The sequence below is a fragment of the Scyliorhinus torazame genome, chromosome 6, assembly GCF_047496885.1.
Source record: "Scyliorhinus torazame isolate Kashiwa2021f chromosome 6, sScyTor2.1, whole genome shotgun sequence".
Lineage (NCBI taxonomy): Eukaryota > Metazoa > Chordata > Chondrichthyes > Carcharhiniformes > Scyliorhinidae > Scyliorhinus > Scyliorhinus torazame.
Genome location: NC_092712.1, coordinates 301,470,748 through 301,495,211, shown reverse-complemented (window position 1 = coordinate 301,495,211; position 24,464 = coordinate 301,470,748). Strand labels below are relative to the sequence as shown.

General features: G+C 44.9%; 1 protein-coding gene across 1 annotated transcript in view; it reads left to right on the top strand.

Annotated features, from left to right (window-relative positions):
* The window catches only part of gmds (GDP-mannose 4,6-dehydratase), a 677,745-nt gene that overhangs the window by 236,406 nt on the left and 416,875 nt on the right, over window positions 1–24,464 (top strand). The window contains exons 5-6 of the mRNA XM_072509922.1: window positions 5,993–6,185; window positions 8,261–8,365. Coding sequence (XP_072366023.1) covers window positions 5,993–6,185; window positions 8,261–8,365 — 298 coding nt within the window. The remainder of the gene's footprint in view (window positions 1–5,992; window positions 6,186–8,260; window positions 8,366–24,464) is intronic.

The window sequence follows — 24,464 nt, the reverse complement described above, 5'->3', positions numbered from 1 at the left end:
ATGGTTGTGTTCTTAATGACTGTAGGCCAAGTCCTGTTTTCTCTATACGCAAATGGCGAACGTTCCAGGTGGGGCAAGGAAAATGCCTCAAACGCTCTCTGAATCTTTCAGTGAAGCAACATTGGCAGTAATGACTGGGAGGGTCTTACTATCAATAATTCAAAATGGTGAAAGCCCATCCATCATGCTGCATCATGCTTTGAGTCACAATGTCTTAACAATGGGGCAGGACAGTGGAAGAGAATAAAAGAAAGGAAGAAAGTCCTGCAGTTTGGATCCCTTCACCTAATGCGATGTGCCACCTCATGTGCCCAAAGATCTGTGGGTCGAGAATCGGCCTATTCAGCCAAATGAAGACTCATGGCAGAAACCTGCAACCCTGAGTAGACGGCATCCTCAAATCGAGAACAGCCAACGACAGTGAGGCTGGTCTGCAGCCTCATGTCTCAGTTTTCACCAATTTTAGGATTGAAGACATTTAAAGGTGAAATTTGTATTTCATTCATAAACAAGTCAACTTAATTTTTATTTTTGTCTTCAACTCCCTGGAGGATACTGAATGGTATTGTGGTAGTACCAGGTATTGCGGTACCTAAGAGGTGGATGACCATTGGTTAGACCCAGGAGTCTACCATTGGCTGTTGCACATAGCTCTTCCCTGAGAGGCGGAGTATAAGAACCGGTGCCGTCCCAGCAGCCTTCACTTTCTGTATCGAAGCTGCTGGGGAAGAGTTCTAGCAGATTAAAGCCTTCAGTTATGAATCACGTCGCCTTGAGAGTAATTGATTGCGCATCAGGTATGAAAAAGTTTCTCACGCCTTTAACATTCACACAAATCAGCTATTGTAACAATCATTGTAACTGCCATCAACCTTTGGTGGAGTGAGGCCAGGTTTCCCCTCCCCGAGTGCCTTGAGCATGGTGATTTTTGTTGGGGTATGTTGTACCAACTGCCGTCTGGTACCTTGTCAAATCATCATTTGTTCATGTTTAACACATTGCCTATTAGTTTTACGGCCGGTACACCCAGTCTTTTGGAAAAGTGGGAGAGATGCAAACATGTTGCGTGCAATTTAATGGCCACGCTGCACCCAAAAGGCAGCTCGCCGCGGTGCAGCATGGCCAATGGAAGCTGGAGACCCCGCTCCCAGGATCTACCCAGCTCGCTACGCCTTGGGAGATCTAAGCAATGTCACAAGATGTTGCGATGTAAATCCCACCATTTGTGGACAGGATCATTTTTTTAGCAAATCTGCATATTAAGGCGAGACAGCTAGTCTCACTTTAATGTGCAGGTTCCTGAAATACCCGAGGCTTTGGGATTCCATCCCATTGCCTCAGAGACCTCAGGCGAGCGCCGTTCAGACGGAACGGCACTCATGTGGGTCTCCCAGGCAATTGGAGGCCCCCAGGTGCATGCCCTTTGGGCAGGTTGGTCCTCTAGCACTGCTGGTGCCACCCGTGCTGCCAGCTGGATGGGACACTGGCAGGTTGGCACTGCCAAGGTGCCAAGCTGGCCTTTTTTGCATGGGTGCAATCGGGCTGGGGGTGCCCTGCGAGGGTGTTGGGGGAGGGGGGGCGCGGTGACCCTCCCATAGTGCGCTGGGGCTGAGGGTGGGCGTCGGGTGTCACATCCGGCGGCCTCGGAGATCGGTACGCCACTTAAACATTTTTAAGTGGCGTTCCAATCTCTCGCTGCATTAAGGAGATCCGGAGAGCGGAGCTCCTCAATGTACAAACCGGGGCTATCTGCGACTTTAGCCGCGTGTTCCCCGTTAAGGCTCCTTATCAAAAGCTAGTCGCATTTTATAGCATTGTGTTTCTTGCAGTGCCAAGAAACACGAGGCTAAACGCCATGAGACTTTGTCCCCATTTAGTTAAATTGCGCCCGTTGAATACTCAATTTATTTATTGTTTCTGTGTAAACATTGGACCAATTCAAGTGGGTGCGTGACAGGCAGCAACATCAGCAGAGAGCTGGGGCAGTAGCATTGGTGACACAGAGTTCAGCGCTTTTGGGAAAGAGACGCTGCAGGTAGTGCCTTGTATTGAGGAGTATCTGATGGATGCTTGTTTCTGACTTTCTGCAGTGTCCGAATAAGGATGGGGACAGCCTCAGACATAGCATGTCTATGTGTGCCTCTTTAAAGGGTTGTTCTAAGTTACTCAGTAGAGTGCCGGCTAAATTTTGCCTCCAGGAGGGAGCTGCACTGACTGATGTGAATGCCATAAATTAAAAGCTCTCAACCTTATCAATCCATGATGGTGCGGGGAGTGAAAGATGAATGTAGGCCCACTGTCCTCCCAGAAAGAGAGATATTTCTGGGAAGCAGCCTACAACTTGCCTGCTGACTGTGTTAAATGATCCCACTTTACCCAATAAAACAAAAGGTGAAGAGATTATGCAGCTATAAAACCTATGCAACCAACCGAAATGTAAATTATCAGCACTAACAGTGATGCAATTGAATGGTATCACATTTGTCATTTCCAATGTATGTTTAAATGGCAGACTGCTGCTACTATAAAAGCCAATTAGTGCAAACATTTTTAATAGATTTAAATCTGTGTGTGCTTTAATCATTTTATTGTGATTTTTGTTGACACTTATGCATTAACAACCTTGAGGTTTATTTTCCCCCCGGTACTACACTAATTTGCATTTGTTTTGCATAAAATTCCATTGGCTTCATCCCATTTTAATTCATTTAATTCTATTTGATTCATTCATGAACCTATTGAATTAAATAGGTTACTGGTTATGCTAAAAGAGTGTTCATTGGGATTTTGCATGAACACATTTATCAGGCCTGACACCATGTCACATACCCATCAGTTGTTAGTAAACAAGAAAGATGTTCAGATTGTTGTAATTGGTCTTCGCTCGTAGTTGGTGGGGCTTCTTCCGACTGAGAAAGATAGATGACGTGTTAATTAAGTCGTAATATTTGCCTTGGTTTGCATGGCAAACACAATTCCGATGTGGTGTTTAAAAAGTAGTTCTCTGTAGTCAAATGCTGAAATGGTTACGTTAACACGCAATTAACTTTTTTTATTGACATTGTGTTTCTTCGGGTTTTTTTCTCTGGGAATAAGATGAAACGAATGTTAGAAAGCCAGAGTTGTTCACCTCCCACATTTTACACTGAGTCTTCAACTCCCATGATGCATATAAAGAAACATGAATTGGATATCCATTTACATCTCAGCACTGCTGTTCTCAAGTGACTATGCTTTTGATTTTAGTTAAAAGCTTTGGACACAGCTTGAATTTTACCTCTTGGCAAACTTTAAAGTTACAATAGTGTCACTAGTCATAAAAATCACAACATTTCCAACTAGAAGGTTCATTTGTCCTTTCGCAACCCATACCTTTGGTCAGTATGTATTCCAGCAGCCTGTGATCTTCGATGCGAAGCCATAAAGGCCTGACTGGTAGCTTTTGTGTCATTTCAGAACTGCAGAAATTGTGAACAGTAGATTGAAGATTGTTATGAAAGATAAACAGCCAGTGCCATAGAGTCTTGACAGCTCCCCCACTCCATCAAATTAATAATGAATGGTTGAGAGATAAGGGGAAATGATGAGGAGGGTGTACTTTTCTGACATAGTTTTATGGACAATCTGATTCTCATGTGCAGTTTTATCTCTCACAGCGCTCCATTTCATTCCCTTATCTGACGATCTGTACATTCCACTAATGAAGTCTAATAAAAGTGTGGGTAGACAGAGAGAATAGGTGCTAACCCCTGCAAGCCATTTGCTGACTGCTGATACCTATACGTGGCGGTGAAGCTCATTGGTGCCTTAGCCACTTCCTAAAAAAGAATTAAGATTGAATACCCTGTTTGAGACCAAAAAAAGTTATCTAGCTTGAGGACAAATGGTTTAGCCAAATAGATAGTGGATTGTAAAATTTATGTCTGTCGTTATAGCCTTAATGGAGGACTTAGACTGGAGCAGTAAATATAGCTCTCAACAAAAATGAGTACTAGGGGATTAGGTTGACATATTAATGCATTTAAAATGAGGAATCCAAATTCATAAAAGTTAAATGGATATTAAAATAAACCAAATGAGTCAATTGCATATCTATATTGTCTACTTGTTAAAATAATGAAGATGTTGATTGTGATAGGGCTATCTATCAGCAAAGATAAGTACACTGTAAAAGCTACAACCTATTGACTTTTGAGCTATTTTTAATACATCTTACTCTGCTTTACGTTCCTCCCATGCATTCTTAATTCGATTTTTGGGTGTGTAGTGAATGCAAAATACTGAGGTTTTCTGAATATCCGAATTCAAACAATGACGGACAGAATAAGTCTCCGTGGGCCATTAAGCCCTTTCCACACAATCACGATGTCAAGTGTATGACAATATGTGTAGCTTGTGTTGCCCTATTACGTATTTTCTTTTCATGTACTAATGATCAGGTTGAGCTGCACGCAGAAAAATACTTTTCAGTGCACTTGGTACACGTGACACTAAACAAATCCAATCCAATATGCTCACTCTCCGCCATACTCTAAAAATCATGAGACCATCTGGGGGAAGCAAAAGGAACTGACAAAAAAAAACAGGCCCATCCTGGGAAATTATTTTCTGATCCCGCCACCTAGGCATTCAAACCAATCCAGGAAATCCCTCCGGTCGAGATTTCTTTGCGGTGCCTACCTTTTGCATGAGGTGACCTCCACCCGAGCTGGACTCAAGCTGAGCCGGCAGAGATGCTCCTTCTCCTTCTGTGTCTGGAGTGATCTATAGCCAGTCAGTACGAGGCCCATGAGGATGAACCAGGAATCCTTCTGCATCTGTGTGGGTTTCCTTTCTGATTAGTCTATTTACTGCTTCCTCCTTCCTATTCCCAAATGGAGACGTTCGTCATTATGAACAATTACAACGTGATCCTGATGAAATGTATTTTGGAGTTTGTGGGGGTTGCAGACTATTTTCCAAAAGAGCAAGTTTCACCATGGTTCATTATGGCACTGTACCTCTGAAGGTTAAGCTTGGCTTTTAAAATAATATTGAACTTTGGTCTTATTTGTCACTCTTGTCAATATATGTTAAATTTAGGAGGGAATTTGTGGGACTTTTACCACAGTAAATGCATGGATAAATATACGTTGTTGCTTAAGGATCGGTACATTCACATATAATAATATATGTGAATATATTACTTGTTTTCAAAGAAACAAGTTGCCTTTACATCGTGCCTTTCATGTCCTCAGGACACGGCAACACACTTCACATCCACTGAATTACTTTTGAAATGTTTCACCAAAATTTTGTAGCAACCTAACTTGAGCACAGCAAGTCCCTACAAACATCAGTGAGATAAGTAACCAGTTTGTTTTTGATAGTGGTTGTTGAGGGATAAATTATATTAATATTATAATATTAATCGCTTATTGTCACAAGTAGGCTTCAATGGAGTGAATAATGTGAAAAGCCCCTAGTCGCCACATTCCGGCGCCTGTTTGGGGAGGCTGGGACGGGAATTGAACCCGCACTGCTGGCATTGTTCTGCATTACAAGCCAGCTGTTTAGCCCACTGTGCTAAACCAGCCCCTAAATGTTGGCAGGACATTGGGAAAACCCCTTTGCTTTTTACCAAATAGTGACGTACACATCCACCTGAAATGACAAGTGGGGTCTCGGTTTAACATCTCAGCTGGAAGCTGATGCCTCAAGTACCAGTCTTAGCTCATGCACTTACGTTTTGGAAAGGGCTTGGGAAACTATAACCTTCTGACTCAAGCAAGGGTGCTACTACCACTGACATTAAAGAATTATTTTATACAATTTAACTGATGCACCTTTGATTTTATTGCTGCTCTTTTCAACTGATCAGTAGATTTTTCTTAATCCTAAAGTTGTCAGACTATCTTGTAAAAGAGGTCCTTATCCCTTGTAACAAAGACTTCTTTGACAGAATATCTCTCTGCTGTCCGTGAGTAAGCCTTTATTTTTGTATTTCCTTTAGATCTCCTTTGACCTGGCAGAGTATACTGCAGATGTTGATGGCGTTGGCACTCTGAGACTTCTGGATGCCGTTAAAACCTGTGGCCTTGTAAATACAGTGAAGTTCTATCAAGCCTCCACCAGTGAGCTGTTTGGCAAAGTACAGGAAATTCCACAGAAGGAGACTACCCCTTTCTACCCTCGCTCACCATATGGCAAGTACTGTGATGTATCTGTGTGCATTGAATTCACATCTTCCGAGTTGAAGTTTACTTGAATGGGAACTAAAGAGTGAAAGAAGTGCCTGGCCCGAGTCAGAGATATACCTTACAACTTGCCAAGCAAAACTAATTTTCAGACATAACCAAAGGAATAGAAGATATAGTTGCTCAATTGTTTTTTTTTAAAGCTGTCCATTTCAAATATCAAGCTATAGAGCACTTAAAACTGTGATCCACATGTTAAAGATGGAGAAATTTAGAAACTAATGAGATTCGTTGTTTTCTAAATTATGAGCCTCTTACTAATTAATGTGCATGTGAACACTTGTCGGAATGTGAATTATGGATTTATCTCCCATTTTAAGGATACTAGATGTTTTTTTTTAATTCTGTTCTCTCCAATTTCCTCACCTTCTAAAAGATATTGATTCATGCTGGTTACAATTCTAGAAGTGTTAACTGATGCTCTATCAATGGGGTTGCTCTTCATGCATGAACCTCAGCTGCAAGAGCGGACAGCCAATTCCACTGCAGAGAGCTATCGCAACTCAGCCCAGTCATGTCCTCGTCCAAAGACTACATGTGCATTTTCTGTAACTTACGGGTTACTGAGGGCCTTTGTATGTCACGCAATGCTATCCTGGTGTAAGCCAGTTAACTCGGCATTGCAATTGGAGTTCTTGTATAAAGGGCTAAAACTGCGGGTTCTCAAAGGCTGTTTGTCTCTGCATTTATTCTGAACAGCAGAATTTTACTTCTTGTTCTTAGGCAGCACGGTAGCACAAGTGGATAGCACTGTGGCTTCACAGCACCAGGGTCCCAGGTTCGATTCCCCGCTGGGTCACTGTCTGTGCGGAGTCTGCACGTTCTCCCCGTGTCTGCGTGGGTTTCCTCCGGGTGCTCCGGTTTCCTCCCACAGTCCAAAGATGTGCAGGTTAGGTGGATTGGCCATGCTAAATTGCACTTAGTGACCAAAAAGGTTAGGAGGGGTTATTGGGTTACGGGGATAGGGTGGAGGTGAGGGCTTAAGTGGGTCGGTGCAAACTTGATAGGCCAAATGGCCTCCTTCTGCATTGTATGTTCCATGCATGTCTATCCAGAGGTTGCTCTGAGTCAGCTGCTGCAAAATGTACAAGAGCAGCAATGTAGCTGAAACCAAAAACTCAACACAGTAATTGAAGATGAATCATAGGACCACTACAGTGCAGAAGGAAGCCATTCGGCCCATCGAGTCTGCACAGACCCTCTGGAAGAGCACCCTACCTAGGCCCGTTTCCCCGTAAGCCCATAACCCCACCTAATCCTTTGGACACTAAGGGACAATTTAGAATGGCCAACCTACCTAGCCTGTACATCTTTAGACTGTGGGAAAAACCGGAGCACCCGGAGGAAACCCTACACAGACATGGGAGAAGAATGAGCCAAATCCACACAGAGAGTCACCCAAGGTTAGACTTGAACCTGGTCCCTGGAGCTGTGAGGCACCAGTGCTAACCACTGTGCCGCCGTGTCGCCTCTATCTAGCGATTAGTTTACTTATACAGAGAAGAATGACCTCCAACCTAGCCTCTGGTTTATGCTAAGTTTACTGATGTCAGCTGATTAACACTGAAGATACTATTAGCCTGGGTTAAGAATAGAGAAGTTAGCAAGGGATTCTGCTTTTGATTGGCGACTATTAACTCACGCTGGAAGGGGCCACATATGGACATTGAACGAGAACCGAACCAGGTTCAGCCGTTGGGCAGCCTGCTGGCATTTGCCATCAAGGCTTGTATGTGACTATTGCCATTTGTCCCTTGTGCCAGCAAATGCTGCTATCTCGGATCTGTGTCCAAGCAAGGTAGAAACCCTCAAGTAAGATAGCAAGAAAATCGGGGCAGTGAAAGCAAGCAAAGGAAAATAATGAAGCCTTATTCCTCCCGATAGGCTCATCCATTTGTATTTGAATCGGGTCACTTGCTATTAGTGGTGGATCCGTTGCAAGTGAATGATCAGATTCCGACTGATTATCTTATCTATATTAGAAATGAACATTGCTGACTTGTGGGCTGTTGTTTATTCTGCAGGAGTGGCCAAGCTTTACGCCTACTGGATAGTGGTGAACTTCAGAGAGGCTTACAACCTTTTTGCTGTCAATGGCATTCTTTTCAACCATGAAAGTCCACGAAGAGGTTAGAAAACAATGCATCTATTTTCAGTTCTTTTGGAATATTGTTTCAGATTTAGCATGAATTTAATTTTTTTAAGTCTGACTGCACATGTGTGTTTTACAACATGTTAATGTTATAGCACACGGAATGTTAAAACAATGTAAGAGTTTTCAGCTGGAATCTTTTGTTGTGGGGGCGGGGGGGGGGGTATTTTGACCCCTAAAAGCAGATGGGTTTGGGTGAGATGTGAAAATGTCAAAAATTGAATCATGACCCTCATCCACCCATTTCCAGTTTTAGCAGCATTGAGATGGGAGGCCAGGAGTGGGGGGGGGTGGGGGTTGGAATTGCAACCACTGTTCCCAGGAAGCGAGTTGGACTTTTAACATTAAAATGAGGCTGCAGCCGTCATATTTGAAATGTAACGCTGATCAACCAGCTTTTCCAAACCTCGGGCGGACCTGGCAGCTAAAAGGAGGTGAAAATTCCTGGATCCAGGAATAAGTATCTTTCTTGTGGGAGCCAGTTCATCTGCGTCACCCAGCTCCTGCGATTGAAACCCCCCCCCCGGTCCTTTTTCCATCTGCCCAACCCCCAGCTGAAGCTCCGATCTCCCCTGGGCTCTTCTGATCAACCACAACTCTGCTGATCCCCTTCACAAAACTATCAATTTCCCATGACTCTGATCTCCTTCCTGCTGTGGACCCTGATTTTAGTCTGGCGTCTTCTGTTCCAGCCTCAAATCTTGCCTCTGGCCTCACAACTCCCTACACCGGTTTCCGTTCTTGTCTCTGGCCTACAGCCCTGCTCTCTGTCCCAATCTTGCCTCTGGATTCCATTCTTCCCCTTAACCCCCGCTGCAATTTTTTCGACTCTTTCCCCCACCCCCAAAGATCTCCAGCTGTAGCCTGGTGTCATCGGCCTAACTGCTCCACAGCCAACCAACCTGCCTCTCAATTTGACTGGGATTAGAGGTAAAAGTCAGATCCTGCCATTAAATGTAGCAGAAAGCACGGTCTTCTTTTTTTCTCAACCTCCAAGCAGCTTCCTGCTCCACCCACTGCCCTATCATTGCCTCTGATTTAATATTCAACCTGTTAATATCTGAGCAGAATTTGAAATTATGTTAGGGGCCCATAAATCTCTCTGCTCCTCCACAGCTTGAAACTTCTTACCATTTCATAGAATTTATCATAGAATTTACAGTGCAAAAGGAGGCCATTTGGCCCATCGAGTCTGCACCGGCTCTTGGAAAGAGCACCCTACCCAAGGGCAACACCTCCACCCTATCCCCATAACCCAGTAACCCCACCCCACCCAACATTTATCTTTCTTCGGCCCAAAGCAGGTGAACTCACTTCCCAACATTGAACTCCCTCCACCACAGTTTTACCCACGCGTTTAATCTACTTCATGGCTCTTTGCAACTTCCTGCTCCAAACTACACTGTGCTTAGTGTCTTCAGAAAACTTTATTACATGACTCTCTCACTTCCTTCAAGCAAGTCTTTGGTACATAACAGTGAAAAGCTGAGGCCTCAGCACCATGTAAACCTTTCACATTCAGCTAATTGAACTACACGCTCATTATCCCTACCTCTCTGTCTCCTACCTCCTAACCAATTCACTACCCAAACCAATAGGTTACCTCCAATTCCATGCACTTATATTTTTGTTCACTGTGGCTTAGGTGAAACCTTATCAAATGCCTTCTAGAAGTCCATACTGATATCATCAGTAGTCACTCCCTTATCTACCCTCATAAATTACCTCCTCAAAAAAGTCAACTAAGTTTGTTGAATATGGCTTGACCCTTTTCGAAACTATACTAACCCTCTCTGAGCAGATTATATTTATTCAAGTGCTCATCACTGTCCCCAATATTAGATCCCAGCAACTTAATCACAACTAATGTTTGACTCTCAGATTTGCAATTTTCTGTTTCCTACCCTTTTTCAATAATGGAATGACACCAGCAATTTTCTAATCCAAGGGGAACATTTTCTGAATGGGGAGCGTTTTGGACGATCATGACTAAGGCATCTGCAATTTCTTCCCCTGTTTCTGGAATGGGAACCATTGGGTCCTGGAGATTGGTCAATCTTCAGTCTCTTTTTTTTCCTCCGTTACCATGAATTTGCTTCCATTAAAATTAGTAAGATCCCCCTTGACCTAATTTTAGTTTTGCTCATATCTCTAATATTGTTCCATCTTCCTAGACTGTGAAGACCAAGACAAAGTAGTTATTTAGCAATTCTGCTATTTACTTATTTTTATTTCCTATATCACCTGTGTTTGTCTTCACCTGGCCGTCCTCTTTCTTTTAATGCACTTGTAAAAACTTTAGTGTTATCCTTGATAATCCTCCCAAGTTTTTTCTTGTCTTCCCTTCTTGGAACACTTATTGGTTTTTTTTTTGTGTCACTTTTGTCAAGTTTCTTTCAAGTCATTTATCCCCTTTCATTTCTTTCCTTCTGTCCCTGACTTCCTTTCACCACGATGAGATGTTCTACTCTTGTATTCTTTCCACCGAGGATCAGAAATCAACCAGTGAAACTGGTGTTCAGAAAATTTCCACAATAAGGCCGCTTCACTCATTCAGCAGTCATCAGTTTAGAATAATAAGCTGAAACATGGCATTTCAGTACAAATATAGCCATTGACACAAACCATGTATTTTGGTTGTTACCGAAGATGGAACCTCTGTGCACCTGGGCTCTAAGTCTTAATGGGGATGATTTTCCTTTGCCAGTTCCTGGAGCATTAGAGAGAAAAATTGAGAAATGGAACTGTAGATATAGATCTTTGTCGCATCTGCACTTGATCCACTTTCTCTGGCATACCCCTGACATGGGATCAAATGCCAGCCTGTATCAGATGTTTCAAGGCGGTAGCATGCCACCAGCAAAAACCTTTTGAGATTTCTGCTGGTCAGGCATCTACCCCAAAGACCACCCAAGCAAACAGAACATTGGAAGTTAGAGTCATAGAGTTTCACAGCACAGAAAGAAGTCCTGTGGCCCATCATGTCTGCGTCTGCCATCAAGCACCTATCTATCAAATTACTCCCCATGAAAGTAACCCTACTCCCAGCCCTTTGGTAAGCTTTGTCTATTCTGTGGGGATGTAGAAGGGCAAGATTTTGCCTCAAATTTGCATGCTGCCATTGAAGCTTACAGCGATGTGCAACTTCACTTTCTTTTTTGAGTAAATGCTGATGTGCATCAGAGAATCCTGCCTGGTCCTTGTCTACAGATGCTAATGAGCTAAATACAGAAAACCCATTAGGCATGATCGAATTAAATTCACACATTCAACCCAATTCCAGAACAGCGGGACCAAATAAAGATGTACTTGGGTTCAAGTATCATCGTCACCAGCATTAGTTCGATGAAAATTATGCTGAAATATGTCACCTTCTAGAGCAAACACAACCTTCATTGCCTGGCGGAAAGACCCAAGGTTACAAGTCAAGAAGGCAGCGTTGCAATAGCTCAGGGCTGACGCCCAAAGACAAATTCACAAGATGAAGGATATTCAGCGGGAAGGGAAAGCCCAGGCGATCCAACAACATCATGAGAAGCAAAGTTTCTTTGAATTTACCAGGGCCACGTAGAGACCAAGGTCAAATGGACAAAATCATTTTCCCCTCACAGGATGGTGTTTCTCTTCTTAAACATCACAATACCTGCTGTCAATGTTGGAAAGAACATTTTCAACAACTCAATAGTGGCGGTTTATACCTTCCAGGCTATCTCCCTGCACCTTGAGCTAGAATCCATCGGTGAAGCACCATCAATGGGAGAGCTGCAACAAACAATCAAATAGACGATCAGCAACAACTGGTAAAAGCAAATTACTGCGGATGCTGGAATCTGAAACAAAAGAGAAAATGCGGAAAAATCCCTGCAGGTCTGGCAGCATCTGTGGGGAGAGAAAAGAGCCAACGTTTCGAGTCCAATGACTCTTTGTCAAAGCTAACAGACAGAGAAAGTGGGAAATATTTATACTGTGGAGTGAGAATGGAAGATGAGGCACAGAAACCCATGGAGGTGCTGATGGCCGCAGAAACCAAGGGGAAAGAGTGCTAATGGCAGTCCCCAGACAGAACAAAAGATGTGAACGTTGTCGCGTTTCACGATGGCGCGAACAGGGCCCGGGCACAACCTATTCTGGCCCCCACAGGGGCAGTTGGGCCGCGCCATCCTGCGCATGCGCGGGGAACGCCTTACGCACACTGGCCCCTCACCAACATGGCGCCGGTGTTCTGGGGCCGCACGCGGAAAGAGGTAGGCCTGGGGAGGGGGGGGGGGGGAGAGGCCGGCCCGCCGATCGGTGGGCCCCGATCCCATCGGAGGCCACCCTGGTGAAGGAGCCCCCCTCCCTCCCCCACAGGCTGCCAGTGTTCCCGCAGAGTTCCCGCCAGCAGCGACCAGGGGTGGATGGCGCCGGCGGGAACCTGTCGTGTCGTAGAGGACGCTCGGCCCATCCGGGCCGGAGAATCGCCGCTTGCCGGTTCTCCGATCGGCCCGGTGCGAATCGCCGCCGCTGCTTTCCGGGGGGTGGGAGAATCGCATGCGGGGGTCGGGGTGACGTGGATCGATTCGCGCGGCGCCCCGGCGATTCTCCCACCCGGTGTGGGGGGGGGGGAATAGTGCCCATGGTCTTTGTTGTCCGACAAATCCAGGAAATATGTTGAGAAAAATACCAGGAACTCTTCTGAAGAAGACTTGTATCGAAATGTTAAATTTGTTTCTCTGTCCACATGTCCTGCGTGAGCTTCTGAGTTTTTCCAACACCTTCTGTTTTTATTACAGATTTCCTCTGTATCTGCAGTATCTTGCTTTTATGGTTGGAACCCCTCATTTAATTCACCGACCTAACCGTGGGCAGCACAGTAGCATTGTGGATAGCACAATTGCTTCACAGCTCCAGGGTCCCAGGTTCGATTCCGGCTTGGGTCACTGTCTGTGCGGAGTCTGCACATCCTCCCCGTGTGTGCGTGGGTTTCCTCCGGGTGCTCCGGTTTCCTCCCACAGTCCAAAGATGTGCAGGTTAGGTGGATTGGCCATGATAAATTGCCCTTAGTGTCCAAAATTGCCCATAATGTTGGGTGGGGTTACTGAGTTATGGGGATAGGGTGGAGGTGTTGACCTTGGGTAGGGTGCCCTTTCCAAGAACCGGTGCAAACTTGATGAGCCGAATGGCCTCCTTCTGCACTGTAAATTCTATGATAATCTAACCATAGCATTTGATTCGGTAAATCGCAGGATTCTGGATTATGTCCAAAGAATTGGATATCCAAGAATCCTTTTCATAGAATTGCTACAGTGCAGAAGGAGCCCATTCAGCCATCGAGTCTGCACCGAACCTCTGAAAGAACAGCCACCGAGGCTCACTCCCCAGCCCCATATCCGTAACCCCACCTAACCTCCACATCTTTGGATATAAGGGGCAATTTAGCATGGCCAATCCGTCTAACATCTTTTCACAATCCTGCAACTGCTTCATGATGATATACTGTAAATGCCTTCAGTGGGTGACCTTCAAAATCCAGACCTGTTTCAAGCAAAGTTGCCTGACACCCCAATACTATTTACAACTCCCCCCGCTGAGAGTACTAAATACTGCCGACATGGAAAACTCTAACCTCAGTCGTCGCCTTGTCAAATGACCACCATAGACATACATGATCTACAGTTTGCGAATTACTGTGGTACCATTGCTCACTCTACACCAGATTTGCAAGACACTTGCAATCTCTTCAATTTGGAAGGAAACTCAGCCAGCCCTTGAATGTTGCCAAAACAAAACTCGTATATCAACTCCCACCTGGTCAGCTAAATATTCCATCTCCTATACATGTTGAAGGAGGGACTGTGTAACAGCGGCACAAGAGCACTAGAGAAATTCTATCAGCAGTGCCTCCGCTGCATCCTCTGGATTCAATGGGAGGACCATCGAACAAACATTAGTGTCTTTCCTGAAGCCAGCTCCACAAGCATTCGGGCAAGACGCTGCAAAATAAAATTTGTTTGACTGGACACTGTGGCCAGATGACTGTAAAGCACCTCTCCTGCCAGGTCCCATTTTCCCAACTCTCAAACAGCCAGTGTTCTCGGAAAGAACAAAGGAAATGCATCAAAAACACTCTGAAGCCCTCCCTCAAGTGCGGCAGCCTTGACATTAATGACTGAGAGAAACTTGCGACCAATCGTATAAAATGATTACAGCATGTCCGCCAATCTGCTTTGAGTCACAATGTCTTAATGATGAGACAGAGTAGCAAAAGAGAGGGAAATAAAATGAAGCAAATCCTGCACTCTGGACCCCACTAGCTTTTGGGACACCCTGCCCCATGTGCTCAAAGATCAACAGGTCGGGAATCGGTTTGTGCAATCGCATGAAGACCCACCATAGGGGGCCGGATCTCAAATAACGACGAGTCAAAATACAGGAGGGAGATAGAGAACCGAGTGGAGTGGTGCAGCGACAACAATCTCTCCCTCAATGCCAGCAAAACTAAAGAGCTGGTCATTGACTTCAGGAAGCAAAGTACTGTACACATCCCTGTCAGCATCAACAGGGCCGAGGTGGAGATGGTTGGCAGTTTCAAATTCCTAGGGGTGCACATCTCAAAAAATTTGTCCTGGTCCACCCACGTCGACGCTACCGTCAAGAAAGCACAACAGCGCCGATACTCCCTCAGGAAACTAAGGAAATTTGGCATAACCACACTAACTCTTACCGACTTTTACAGATGCACCATAGAAAGCATCCTATCTGGCTGCATCGCAGCCTGGTATGGCAACTGCTCAGCCCAAGACCGCAAGAAACTTCAGAGAGTCGTGAACACCGCCCAGTCCATCACACAAACCTGCCTCCCATCCAGTGACTCCATCTACGCTTCCCACTGCCTGAAGAAAGCTGGCAGCATAATCAAAGACCCCTCCCACCCGGCTTGCTCACTCTTCCAACTGCTTCCATCGGGCAGGAGATAGAGAAGTCTGAGAACACGCACAAACAGACTCAAAAACAGCTTCTTCCCCGCTGTTACCAGACTCCTAAACGACCTTCTTATGGACTGACCTCATTAAAACTACACCCCTGTATGCTTCATCCATTGCCGGTGTTATGTAGTTACATTGTGTACCTTGTGTTGCCCTATTATGTATTTTCTTTTATTTCCTTTTCTTTTCATGTACTTAATGATCTGTTGAGCTGCTCGCGGAACAATACTTTTCACTGTACCTTGGTACACGTGACAATAAACAAATCCAATCCAAAACCCATGTCAGAAACCCGCAATCCTGTGTAGACACCGTCCTCGAATTGAGAGATAGCCAATGATGACATATAGAAGGGCAGAACAGGATTGAGAGGCAAAATGGTCCACTTTGGTCCGTTGACTTTTTTAACGTTTTATAACAAATCATAGATCATAGAATTTACAATGCAGAAGGAGGCCATTCGGCCCATCGAGTCTGCACCGGCCCTTACAAAGAGCACCCTACTCAAGCCAACGTATCTACCCTATCCCCGAAACCCAGTAACCCCCACTTAACCTTTTTGGACACTAAGGGCAATTTATCATGGCCAACCCACCTAACATGCACATCTTTGAACTGTGGGAGGAAACCGGAGCACCCGGAGGAAACCCACGCAGACACAGGGAGAACATGCAGACTCCGCACAGACAGTGACCCAGCCGGGAATCGAACCTGGAACCCTGGAGCTGTCAAGCAACTGTGCTAACAACTATGCTATCGTGTGGCCCATGTGGCTGGTAAAGAGTTCTTTATTGAGGTGATTAAACCAAATACAATGCTCAAGACATTGTTATAAGAAAAGAACAAGATAACACTGTTCTCTAAGATGCTTGACCTACTTGGGTGTTCCTTCTACTTTGCAGCTTCTTCCTCTCCTACTGACTTCTTAAAATCATCTCAAAATCATATTAGGGTGGAGGTGTTGACCTTGGGTAGGGTGCTCTTCCCAATAGCCAGTGCATACTCGATGGGCCGAATGGCCTCCTTCTGCACTGTATATTCCATGATAATTCTATGATACTGGGCTTATAATTGGTGCAGGCCTCACTCTTGCTCCTGGAGCCTTGAAATGTGGCATTTTTCCCAACGTGACAAGATCAAGGCAGATGGATGACTTTGGATTGAAAGGAAATGATGCTGATCATCAGCTAATCATCAACAGGCTCATTTCTTTGAGACCAGTATTGTCCAAAGTTACTGTGATAAAGATAAGATTGACTAACCATGAGCCACTTATCACACCAAAGAGCTCTTATTAAGTTTATGTTAAGGCACCACTTAAGATGACAATAGCAACACTAAGCATACGTTATTGCAGCATTTTAATTTTCTGTTTCATTGCCTCACACCGTGAATAAAAGTTTATGCACACATTATCTTCATGAGCTTTTGCTTGAATCTTCTATGACTACTTATCTATTCTGATAAGAAAAATGCAAAGCTCAGTTTATGCTGGGGCAGCAAGGACATGGAAGGAAAATTAGCCCCATTATCTCCTGCCCCTAGTGTGCTTGGTTCTTCACCAATTGTTCCTTTTATCAAGGCACAATGGCCTACTCTGGCATATGAATTCATTCCTATGCATACAATTCCATAACATACAATGTAAAATATGCCATGATGCTTGATAATCAAAAATATTGCTTTTTTAAAACAAATTTAGAGTACCCAATTCTTTTTTTCCAAATTAAGGGGCAATGTAGCGTGGCCAATCCACCTATACTGCACATCTTTGGGTTGTAGGGGTGAGACCCACGGAGACACAGGGAGAATCTGCAATCTCCATATGGAAGGTGACGCTGGGCCGGGATTGAACCCGGGTCCTCGGCGGCATGAGGTAGCAGTGCTAACCACTGCGCCGCTGTGCTGCCCCATCAAAAATCTTGCTTAATGTTATTTCCAATCTTGTAATGATTTTGCAGTTAAATTTTGATACTCACATATGTAGGATTGATGCCTATATGTTTGGGTAATACAGAATTCTCTCAGATATTTAAAATAGGGTTTTTTATTGTTGCTATATATTTTATCATTATTAGTACTTACATTTGAAACAGAATGATTTAAATAAATATACAAATATGATCCACATATTTATGAACATTGTGTGTGACTACATCAGCCCTTGCTTGCTTCATTATGTGATACTTCAAATTCAGCACCTCTAAGTTTACAAAATACAAATATTACAAATTAGATAAAACCTGGGCAAGAATTGGAATATTAAGAATAGCAATATTCAATAGAATTGTTTGATCCAGTTAAACTATAAGCTTAGCAGGACTGACAGCATCTGTGGAGAGAGAAGCTGGCAGCTTTGACAAAGAGTCATCCAGGATAGAAACGTTAGCTTCCTTCTCTCTCCACAGATGCAGTCAGACCTGCAGAGATTGTTCAGTATTTTCTGTTTTTGTTTCAGGTGCCAGCATCCACAGTCATTTGCTTTTAAAAGTTATAAGCTTACTGTTTTTACCAGTTTACATATGTTAGAGGAAAGAATTCACATTTACGCTTCATTTGTTGTCTCAGAAATGTTACTTAGGGCATGGGTCAGGAAGTTGATGCGCGGATTGAGATTGAGTGAGGGTGGGAAGGTGGGGAGAGGGGTCAGGGGAATTTCGGTGGTAAAGATTGAAATCTGCAAAAGCACAAAGTGTGGACCGAGCGCAGTATGTATAAGCAAAATAACTTTCATTTCTGCCAACTATGATTTGACAACGTACATATATTGGAAACTGATATTCAGGAAAGCTCAGAGTTCTCTTTGTTCAGCACCTCACAGATGTGTCAGGAGAGACGTTACAGTAGCAAGATAGTTTCACAAATGCACTCCTTTGCAAACTACTCATTATCTGCAGCAGATGGGGAAAATGTAATGAATGGTTTCTTGGCAACATTTCAGAACAAAGATCACAGATTTTATTATAGGAAGAGTAGTTCTTATTGGCCTAAGAAGTTCCTGAAAGAGAGAGTTTATTTATGCCTCCTCCATTTCTTTTGATATAAAAGAATATCACAAAAGCCCAAACAGAACATACCTCAGTAACCATCGCCCCTACACATTCAGAGACATTACCAGCACTGAATCACACATGATCAACATCCTGGGGCTCACCATTGACCAGAAACTGAACTGGACTAGCCATATAAATACTGTGGCTACAAGAGCAGGTCAGAATCTCGGAATCCTGTGGCAAGTAACTCACCTCCTGACTCCCGAAAGCTTGTCCACCATCTACAAGGCACAAGTCAGGAGTGTGATGGAATACTCTCCATTTGCCTGGATGAGTGCAGCTCCAACAACACTCGAGAATCTCAACACCATCCAAGACAAATAGCCCGTTGATTGACACCCCATCCACATACATTCAATCTCTCCACCACTGATGCACAGTGACAGCCGTGTGTACCATCTACAAGATGTACTGCAAGAACTCAACACGATTCCTTAGAGAGCACCTTCCAAACCCAGGACCCCTACCATCTGGAAGGACAATCGCAGGAGACATACAGGAACACCACCCCTGGAAGATCCCCTCCAAGCCACACACCATCCTGACTTGGAACTGTACCGCCTTTCCTTCACTGTCGCTGGGTTTTAATCCTGGTAACTCCCTCCCTGACAATATTGTTGGTGTACCTACACCACATGGCCTGTGGCGATTGAAGAAGGCAGCTCACCACTACTTTATCAAGGGCACTTAGGGATGGGCAATAAAAAGGGCCTAGCCAGTGTCGCCCACGCCCCATGAATAAATAAAAGAAACCCTCCTATTTATTGATGAAAAAAAAATCTCCTCAATCTGAACATTGTGGAATCCTTTCAAAATCTTATTCAAATAGATTGCGGCTATGTGACAGCATCCACCAGTACTGCCATTCCCTGTCACCAGAGAGATCCACTTTAATCCACAAAATTTCCCTTGCTCCAGTGGGAAGTTCTTCCTGGCATCCCATTATCTTAAAAGCGTAATGGAAAAGGTTCATGCCGTTTGTGCCAGAGATTGAATTTGGTGCAAATCTACCCGTTTTTGTTCGTGAGAAAAGCAGTTTGGATTAATTATAGGGTTGCTTGTACCTCCAGGCTGTAGGTGGGTGCAGAATGAAAATTAGCTACACTTAAAAGTATTTTTTTTAATGTTTACAATTGGGTGTGACATTTCAGCTGTATTGTGCTATTTAAAGTTACTATTCAATCAGGGTCTGATTCACAGGTTATTGAGAGTTCATGGGCGGGATTCTCCACTCCCACGGCCAAGTGGCCGCGCTGTCGTGAACGCCGTCGAGGTTCATGAGGGCGCGGAACGGCCCCGGTCCCGACCGATTCAGGCCCTGACAATGGGCCAGGATCGGGGCCGCGTCATCTACACGCGCCAGGCCTTGTCGCCCGCGTAAAAGCGGCGCCGCATAGATGACGCGGTCGGCGCCGCATAACGGGCGTCATCCGCGCATGCGCGGGTTGGCCGGCGCCAACCCGCGCATGCGTAGTTGCTGTCCTCTCTAAGTCCGCCCCGCAAGAAGATGGGGGCGGATCTTGCGGGGCCGCAGAAGGAAGGGGGCACCGATCGCGGGCCACCCCACATTCCAGGTAAAGCCCGGTGTAGGATCCCCCCTCGCCCCCCCCCCCCCCCCCACAGGCCGCCCCCCCAGCGTTCACGCACCGCCCACGACTGCAGCAACCAGGTGTGGACGGCGCCAGGGGGAACCCGCCGTTTTGGCCTGGCCGCTCGGCCCATCCGGGCCTCAGAACAGCGGGGGTGCCGGAGAATAGCCATTTTCGGTGTCTCCGGCGATTCTCCGGCCTGCGGGCCGCGAAACTCGACCAGGCCGTTCCTGCCGCTTGGGAGAATCGCGGGAGGGCGTCGGACCGGCGTCCTCGGAAATTTTGGCGGCCCAGGCGATTCTCCCAACCGGCGTGGGAGTGGAGAATCGCTACCCATATGTCTGTCGTTGTCCTCTATCACCTGACCTTGGTAAAGGGTTTCATTGATGAACACGTAATCATGTCCAGATTCATTTTCTTCCCGCAATAACCTACCGAGATTTGAATCAAACGCTACTTCTAAAGTTTGTCAACTTTAAGACGGTCAGCTGACTCACTTATTTTGGCACGCGGTGTTACTGAACTTCATGGGTTTATTTTTCTACCGCCTTGTCTTAGAACTCCCCAGGTGGCTCACCTGCCTCCAAGTCGTTGGTCAAAACAAGGGGGAAGGTTTTAGGTTTTATTTTGAGTCTGCGAGAAACATTGTGGGTTGGGTTTTCCTGAATCTACTCCCAAGAGGTTTGGGATGGGACTTTCTCCTGCCCTTAAAACCTTGTCCTGGACCTGGTGGAGTTTATCCCTTTGGCCTTAATAACAATGTAGGGCAGACTCCTAACTGGACCTCTGCAAGCAACAGGGAGCCCAGTGCTGCAACCATTATATCTAAGTTTCATCAACCTTAAAATAATGGTTAAAACTTTAAATCATCACCTTTCTGTTGAAAGGAAGTACTTCTTGCTGATCACAGAGCTGTAATAATTTACATGAATGGAATAAATTACATTCTGAAATTAGACTCCGGAAGGAGACACCTTGCTCCACTGAATCCCTTCACACTAATGCGACAACTTATGTAAAAAGCAATAGGTAGCTAAACTTACAGCCTACATCACCAGGAACATTTTAAAGTACCTGTAACGTAGGAAAAGGCAATGAGGCAAAGAAGAAAATGAAAACAAAATACTGCGAATGCTGGAAATCTGAAATAGAAACTGAAGGTGCTGGAACAACCCAGCAGCTCACAGTATCACAGAATTGTTATGGCGCAGAAGGAGGACATTAATTCCATCATATCAGCACTGGCACTCCAAATGAGCATCATGACTTAGTGCCATTCTTCTGCCTTTTCCCCATATCCCCTCGCACATTGTTTCTATTCAAATGATTATCTAATGCCCTCTTGGATGCCCCAGTTGAACCTGCCTCCACCATACCTCCAGGCGATGTATTTCAGACCCAAACTGCTCGCAGTATGAACTATCTTTTCCTCATTTTTTTTCTTCGTATCGCATTTGCTTCTTTTGCAAATCACTTTCAATCTGTGCCCTCCCATTCCGATCCTTTTACGAGCAGGAACAGTTTCTCCCCATTTACTCTGTCCAGTCCCCTCATGATTTTGAACGCCTTTATCAAATCTCCTCTTAGCCGCCTTCTCTCCGAGGAGAACAGTCACAACCTTTCCAATTTATCTCAGAAGTGAAGTTTCTCATCCTTGGAACCAACCATTCTTGTAAACCTTCCCAATATTCTAGCTGAGGTCTAACTAGTGTCAGCATAACCTCCTTTCTTTTGTACTCCATGTCCCTATTAACAAAGTCCAGAATACCAAACATTTTATTAACTGCTCCCTCCACTAGTCCTGCTACCTTTTATGATCTATGCACAAATAAACCCAGGTCCCTCTGCTCCTGTACCCCTTTAAGAATTGTACCCCTTATTTTTGATTGTTTATTTTTCCCTGTCAAAATGAATCAGCTCACACTTCCGCATTGAACTTCATCTGCTATCTATCTGCCTACTTCACCAACTTGTTTATGTCCTTTTGAAGTTCTACATTGTCCTTCTCACAGTTGAAATGGATCCAGGTTTCGTGTCATCTGCAAACTTTGGAATTGTCACCAAGATCCAGATCATTAATATGTATCAGGAAAAGTAGGGATCCCAATGCCAACCCCTGGGGAACACCGCTACAAATATCCACTGACCATTACTCTGTTTCTTATCACTCAGCCACTTTTGTATCCGGTTGTGTAGCACCGTATCAAATGCATTTCCCTCATCAACCCTTTCTGTTACCTCCTCAAAAAACTCCAGCAAGTTAGTTACACACTATTTCCCCTTTAGAAATGCTGGCTCTTCCTAGTCAATCCACATTTTTCCTTGTGACCACTAAATCTATTCCGAATAATGTTCTAGAAGCTTCCCCGCCACTGAAATTAAACTGACTGGTCTGAAATTGCTGGTCTTTTCAAGAATCATAGAATCACTACAGTGCAGAAGAAGGCCATTCAGCCCATCAAGTCTACACTGACCCTCGGAAAGACCACCCTACCTAGCCCCAATCCCCCGCCCTATTCCTGCAGCCCCACCCGAGGGGGCAATTTTTATCATGGCCAACATACACATCTTTGGACTGTGGGAGGAAACCATCCATACAACCTTTTTTGAAAAAGGGCGTCGTCTTCGACTCTCCAGTCCCCTGGCACATCCCAAGTCTCGGGAAGACTGAAAGATTATGGCGAGTGCCCCTGCCATTTCCACTCTCACTTCCTTCAGTATCTTTGGATGACAATCCCGGTGCCTTGTCAACTTTAAGCACCGACAGTGTATTCAACACATCCTCCTTGTTGGACCTTAACCTGGTGTTGTAAGACTTCTGACTGTGCCCACCCCAGTCTAACACCGGCATCCCCACATCATCCTCCTTATCAGTTTTGAACCCTTCTAGTGACAGAGTTTCCACCTCCATCAACATGGCCTGGATAGCATCAATCTCCTTGGTAAAGACAGATGCAAAGTATTTATTTAATATCTCACACATGATCCTTCCCTCCATGTATAAATTCCCTTTTCGGTTTTTGTACCAGCCTTATACTATTCATTTGCCTGGAGAAGACTTTGAGATTCCCCACTATGTTGACTGCCAGTCTTTTCCCATAATCTCTCTTTGCTTCTCTTATTTGCTTTTTCACCCTCTCTGAACCTTCAGTATTCCTCTTGGTTCTCAGTTGTATTTTCCACCTGACACCTCTCATAAGTACACTTTTTCTTCATTATCTTAATTTCTATCTCCTTTTTCACCCTGGCAGCTCTGCATTTGTTTGCCCCACCTTTGCCTTTTGAGCGAATATAACTTTACTGTGTCGGAATCATTTCTGTTTTCAAGATAACCCATTATTCACTGACAGTGTTTCCCATCAACTTTCCATTCCAGTCTTTCCAGCGGAGCTCTATTCTTGCCCCATTGTAATCGGCTCTCCACCCACCCCCACCCTGGTTAATTATTCTTATTCTGGATTTCTCATTGTCCTTTTCTACCATCCTCCTAACCTCATGATACAATGATCACTGTCTCCTAAATGTTCCCCACTGACACTTGATTTTCTTGGCCCGCCTAATTTCCAAGCCCAGGTCCAACAGTTCATCATTCCTTGTTGGACTGGACATCCACTGCTGTAGAAACTTTTCCTGAACATAATCTAGGAATGCTGGCTCTTCTCTGTCCTTCAGACTACTGCTGTCCCAGTCTCCATTGGGGTAATAAAGTCTCTCTTTAGAAATACTCTATAATGTTTGCATCTCTATGCGATTTCCCTGCAGATTTGTGCCGTGACTTCCTTTCCTCTAGTCGGAGGTCTATAGACTCTGCCTGACAGCATCTGTGGAGAGAGAAACAGTTACTATTTCGAGTCTAAAATGATACACTGGTACGCTGGCAAGGTGGTTAGCACTGCTGCCTCATTGCGCCAGGGACCTGGGTTCAATTCTGGCCTTGGGTGACTGTCTGTGTGGAGTTTGTGCTTTCTCCCCGTGTCTGCGTGGGTTTCCTCCGGGTGCTCCGGTTTCCTCCCACAGTCCAAAGATGTGCAGGTTGGATGATGTTATGGGGGATAGGGTGGCAGAGTGGACCAAGGTAGGTTGCTTTTTCAGAGGGTTGGTGCCGACTCATTGGGCCGCATGACCTCCTTCTGCACTATGAGAATTACATGGTTATAGACATGGACTTTTCTTCAGAACTCAAGAGATCTCACAGTTCTGAAAACGAGTCAAAGAAGAAAATATTGGGTGGGGTGACCAAAAGCACAGTCAAAGAATTTTGTCTTGAAGAGGTTAGGGAGGCAGAAGATTTTAACAAGGGAATTTCAGAACATGGAGTCCAAATAGCTGGAGGCACAGTCCGTAAATGTGGTTTGAAAGGAAGGGAAGATGTGCAAGACAACGGAGTGAAGAGGGGAACGGAGAGTTCAAGCAAATGGTCCTGGGACTGGAGCAGGTTACTTAAACAGGGATGAATCCAGACAATGAAA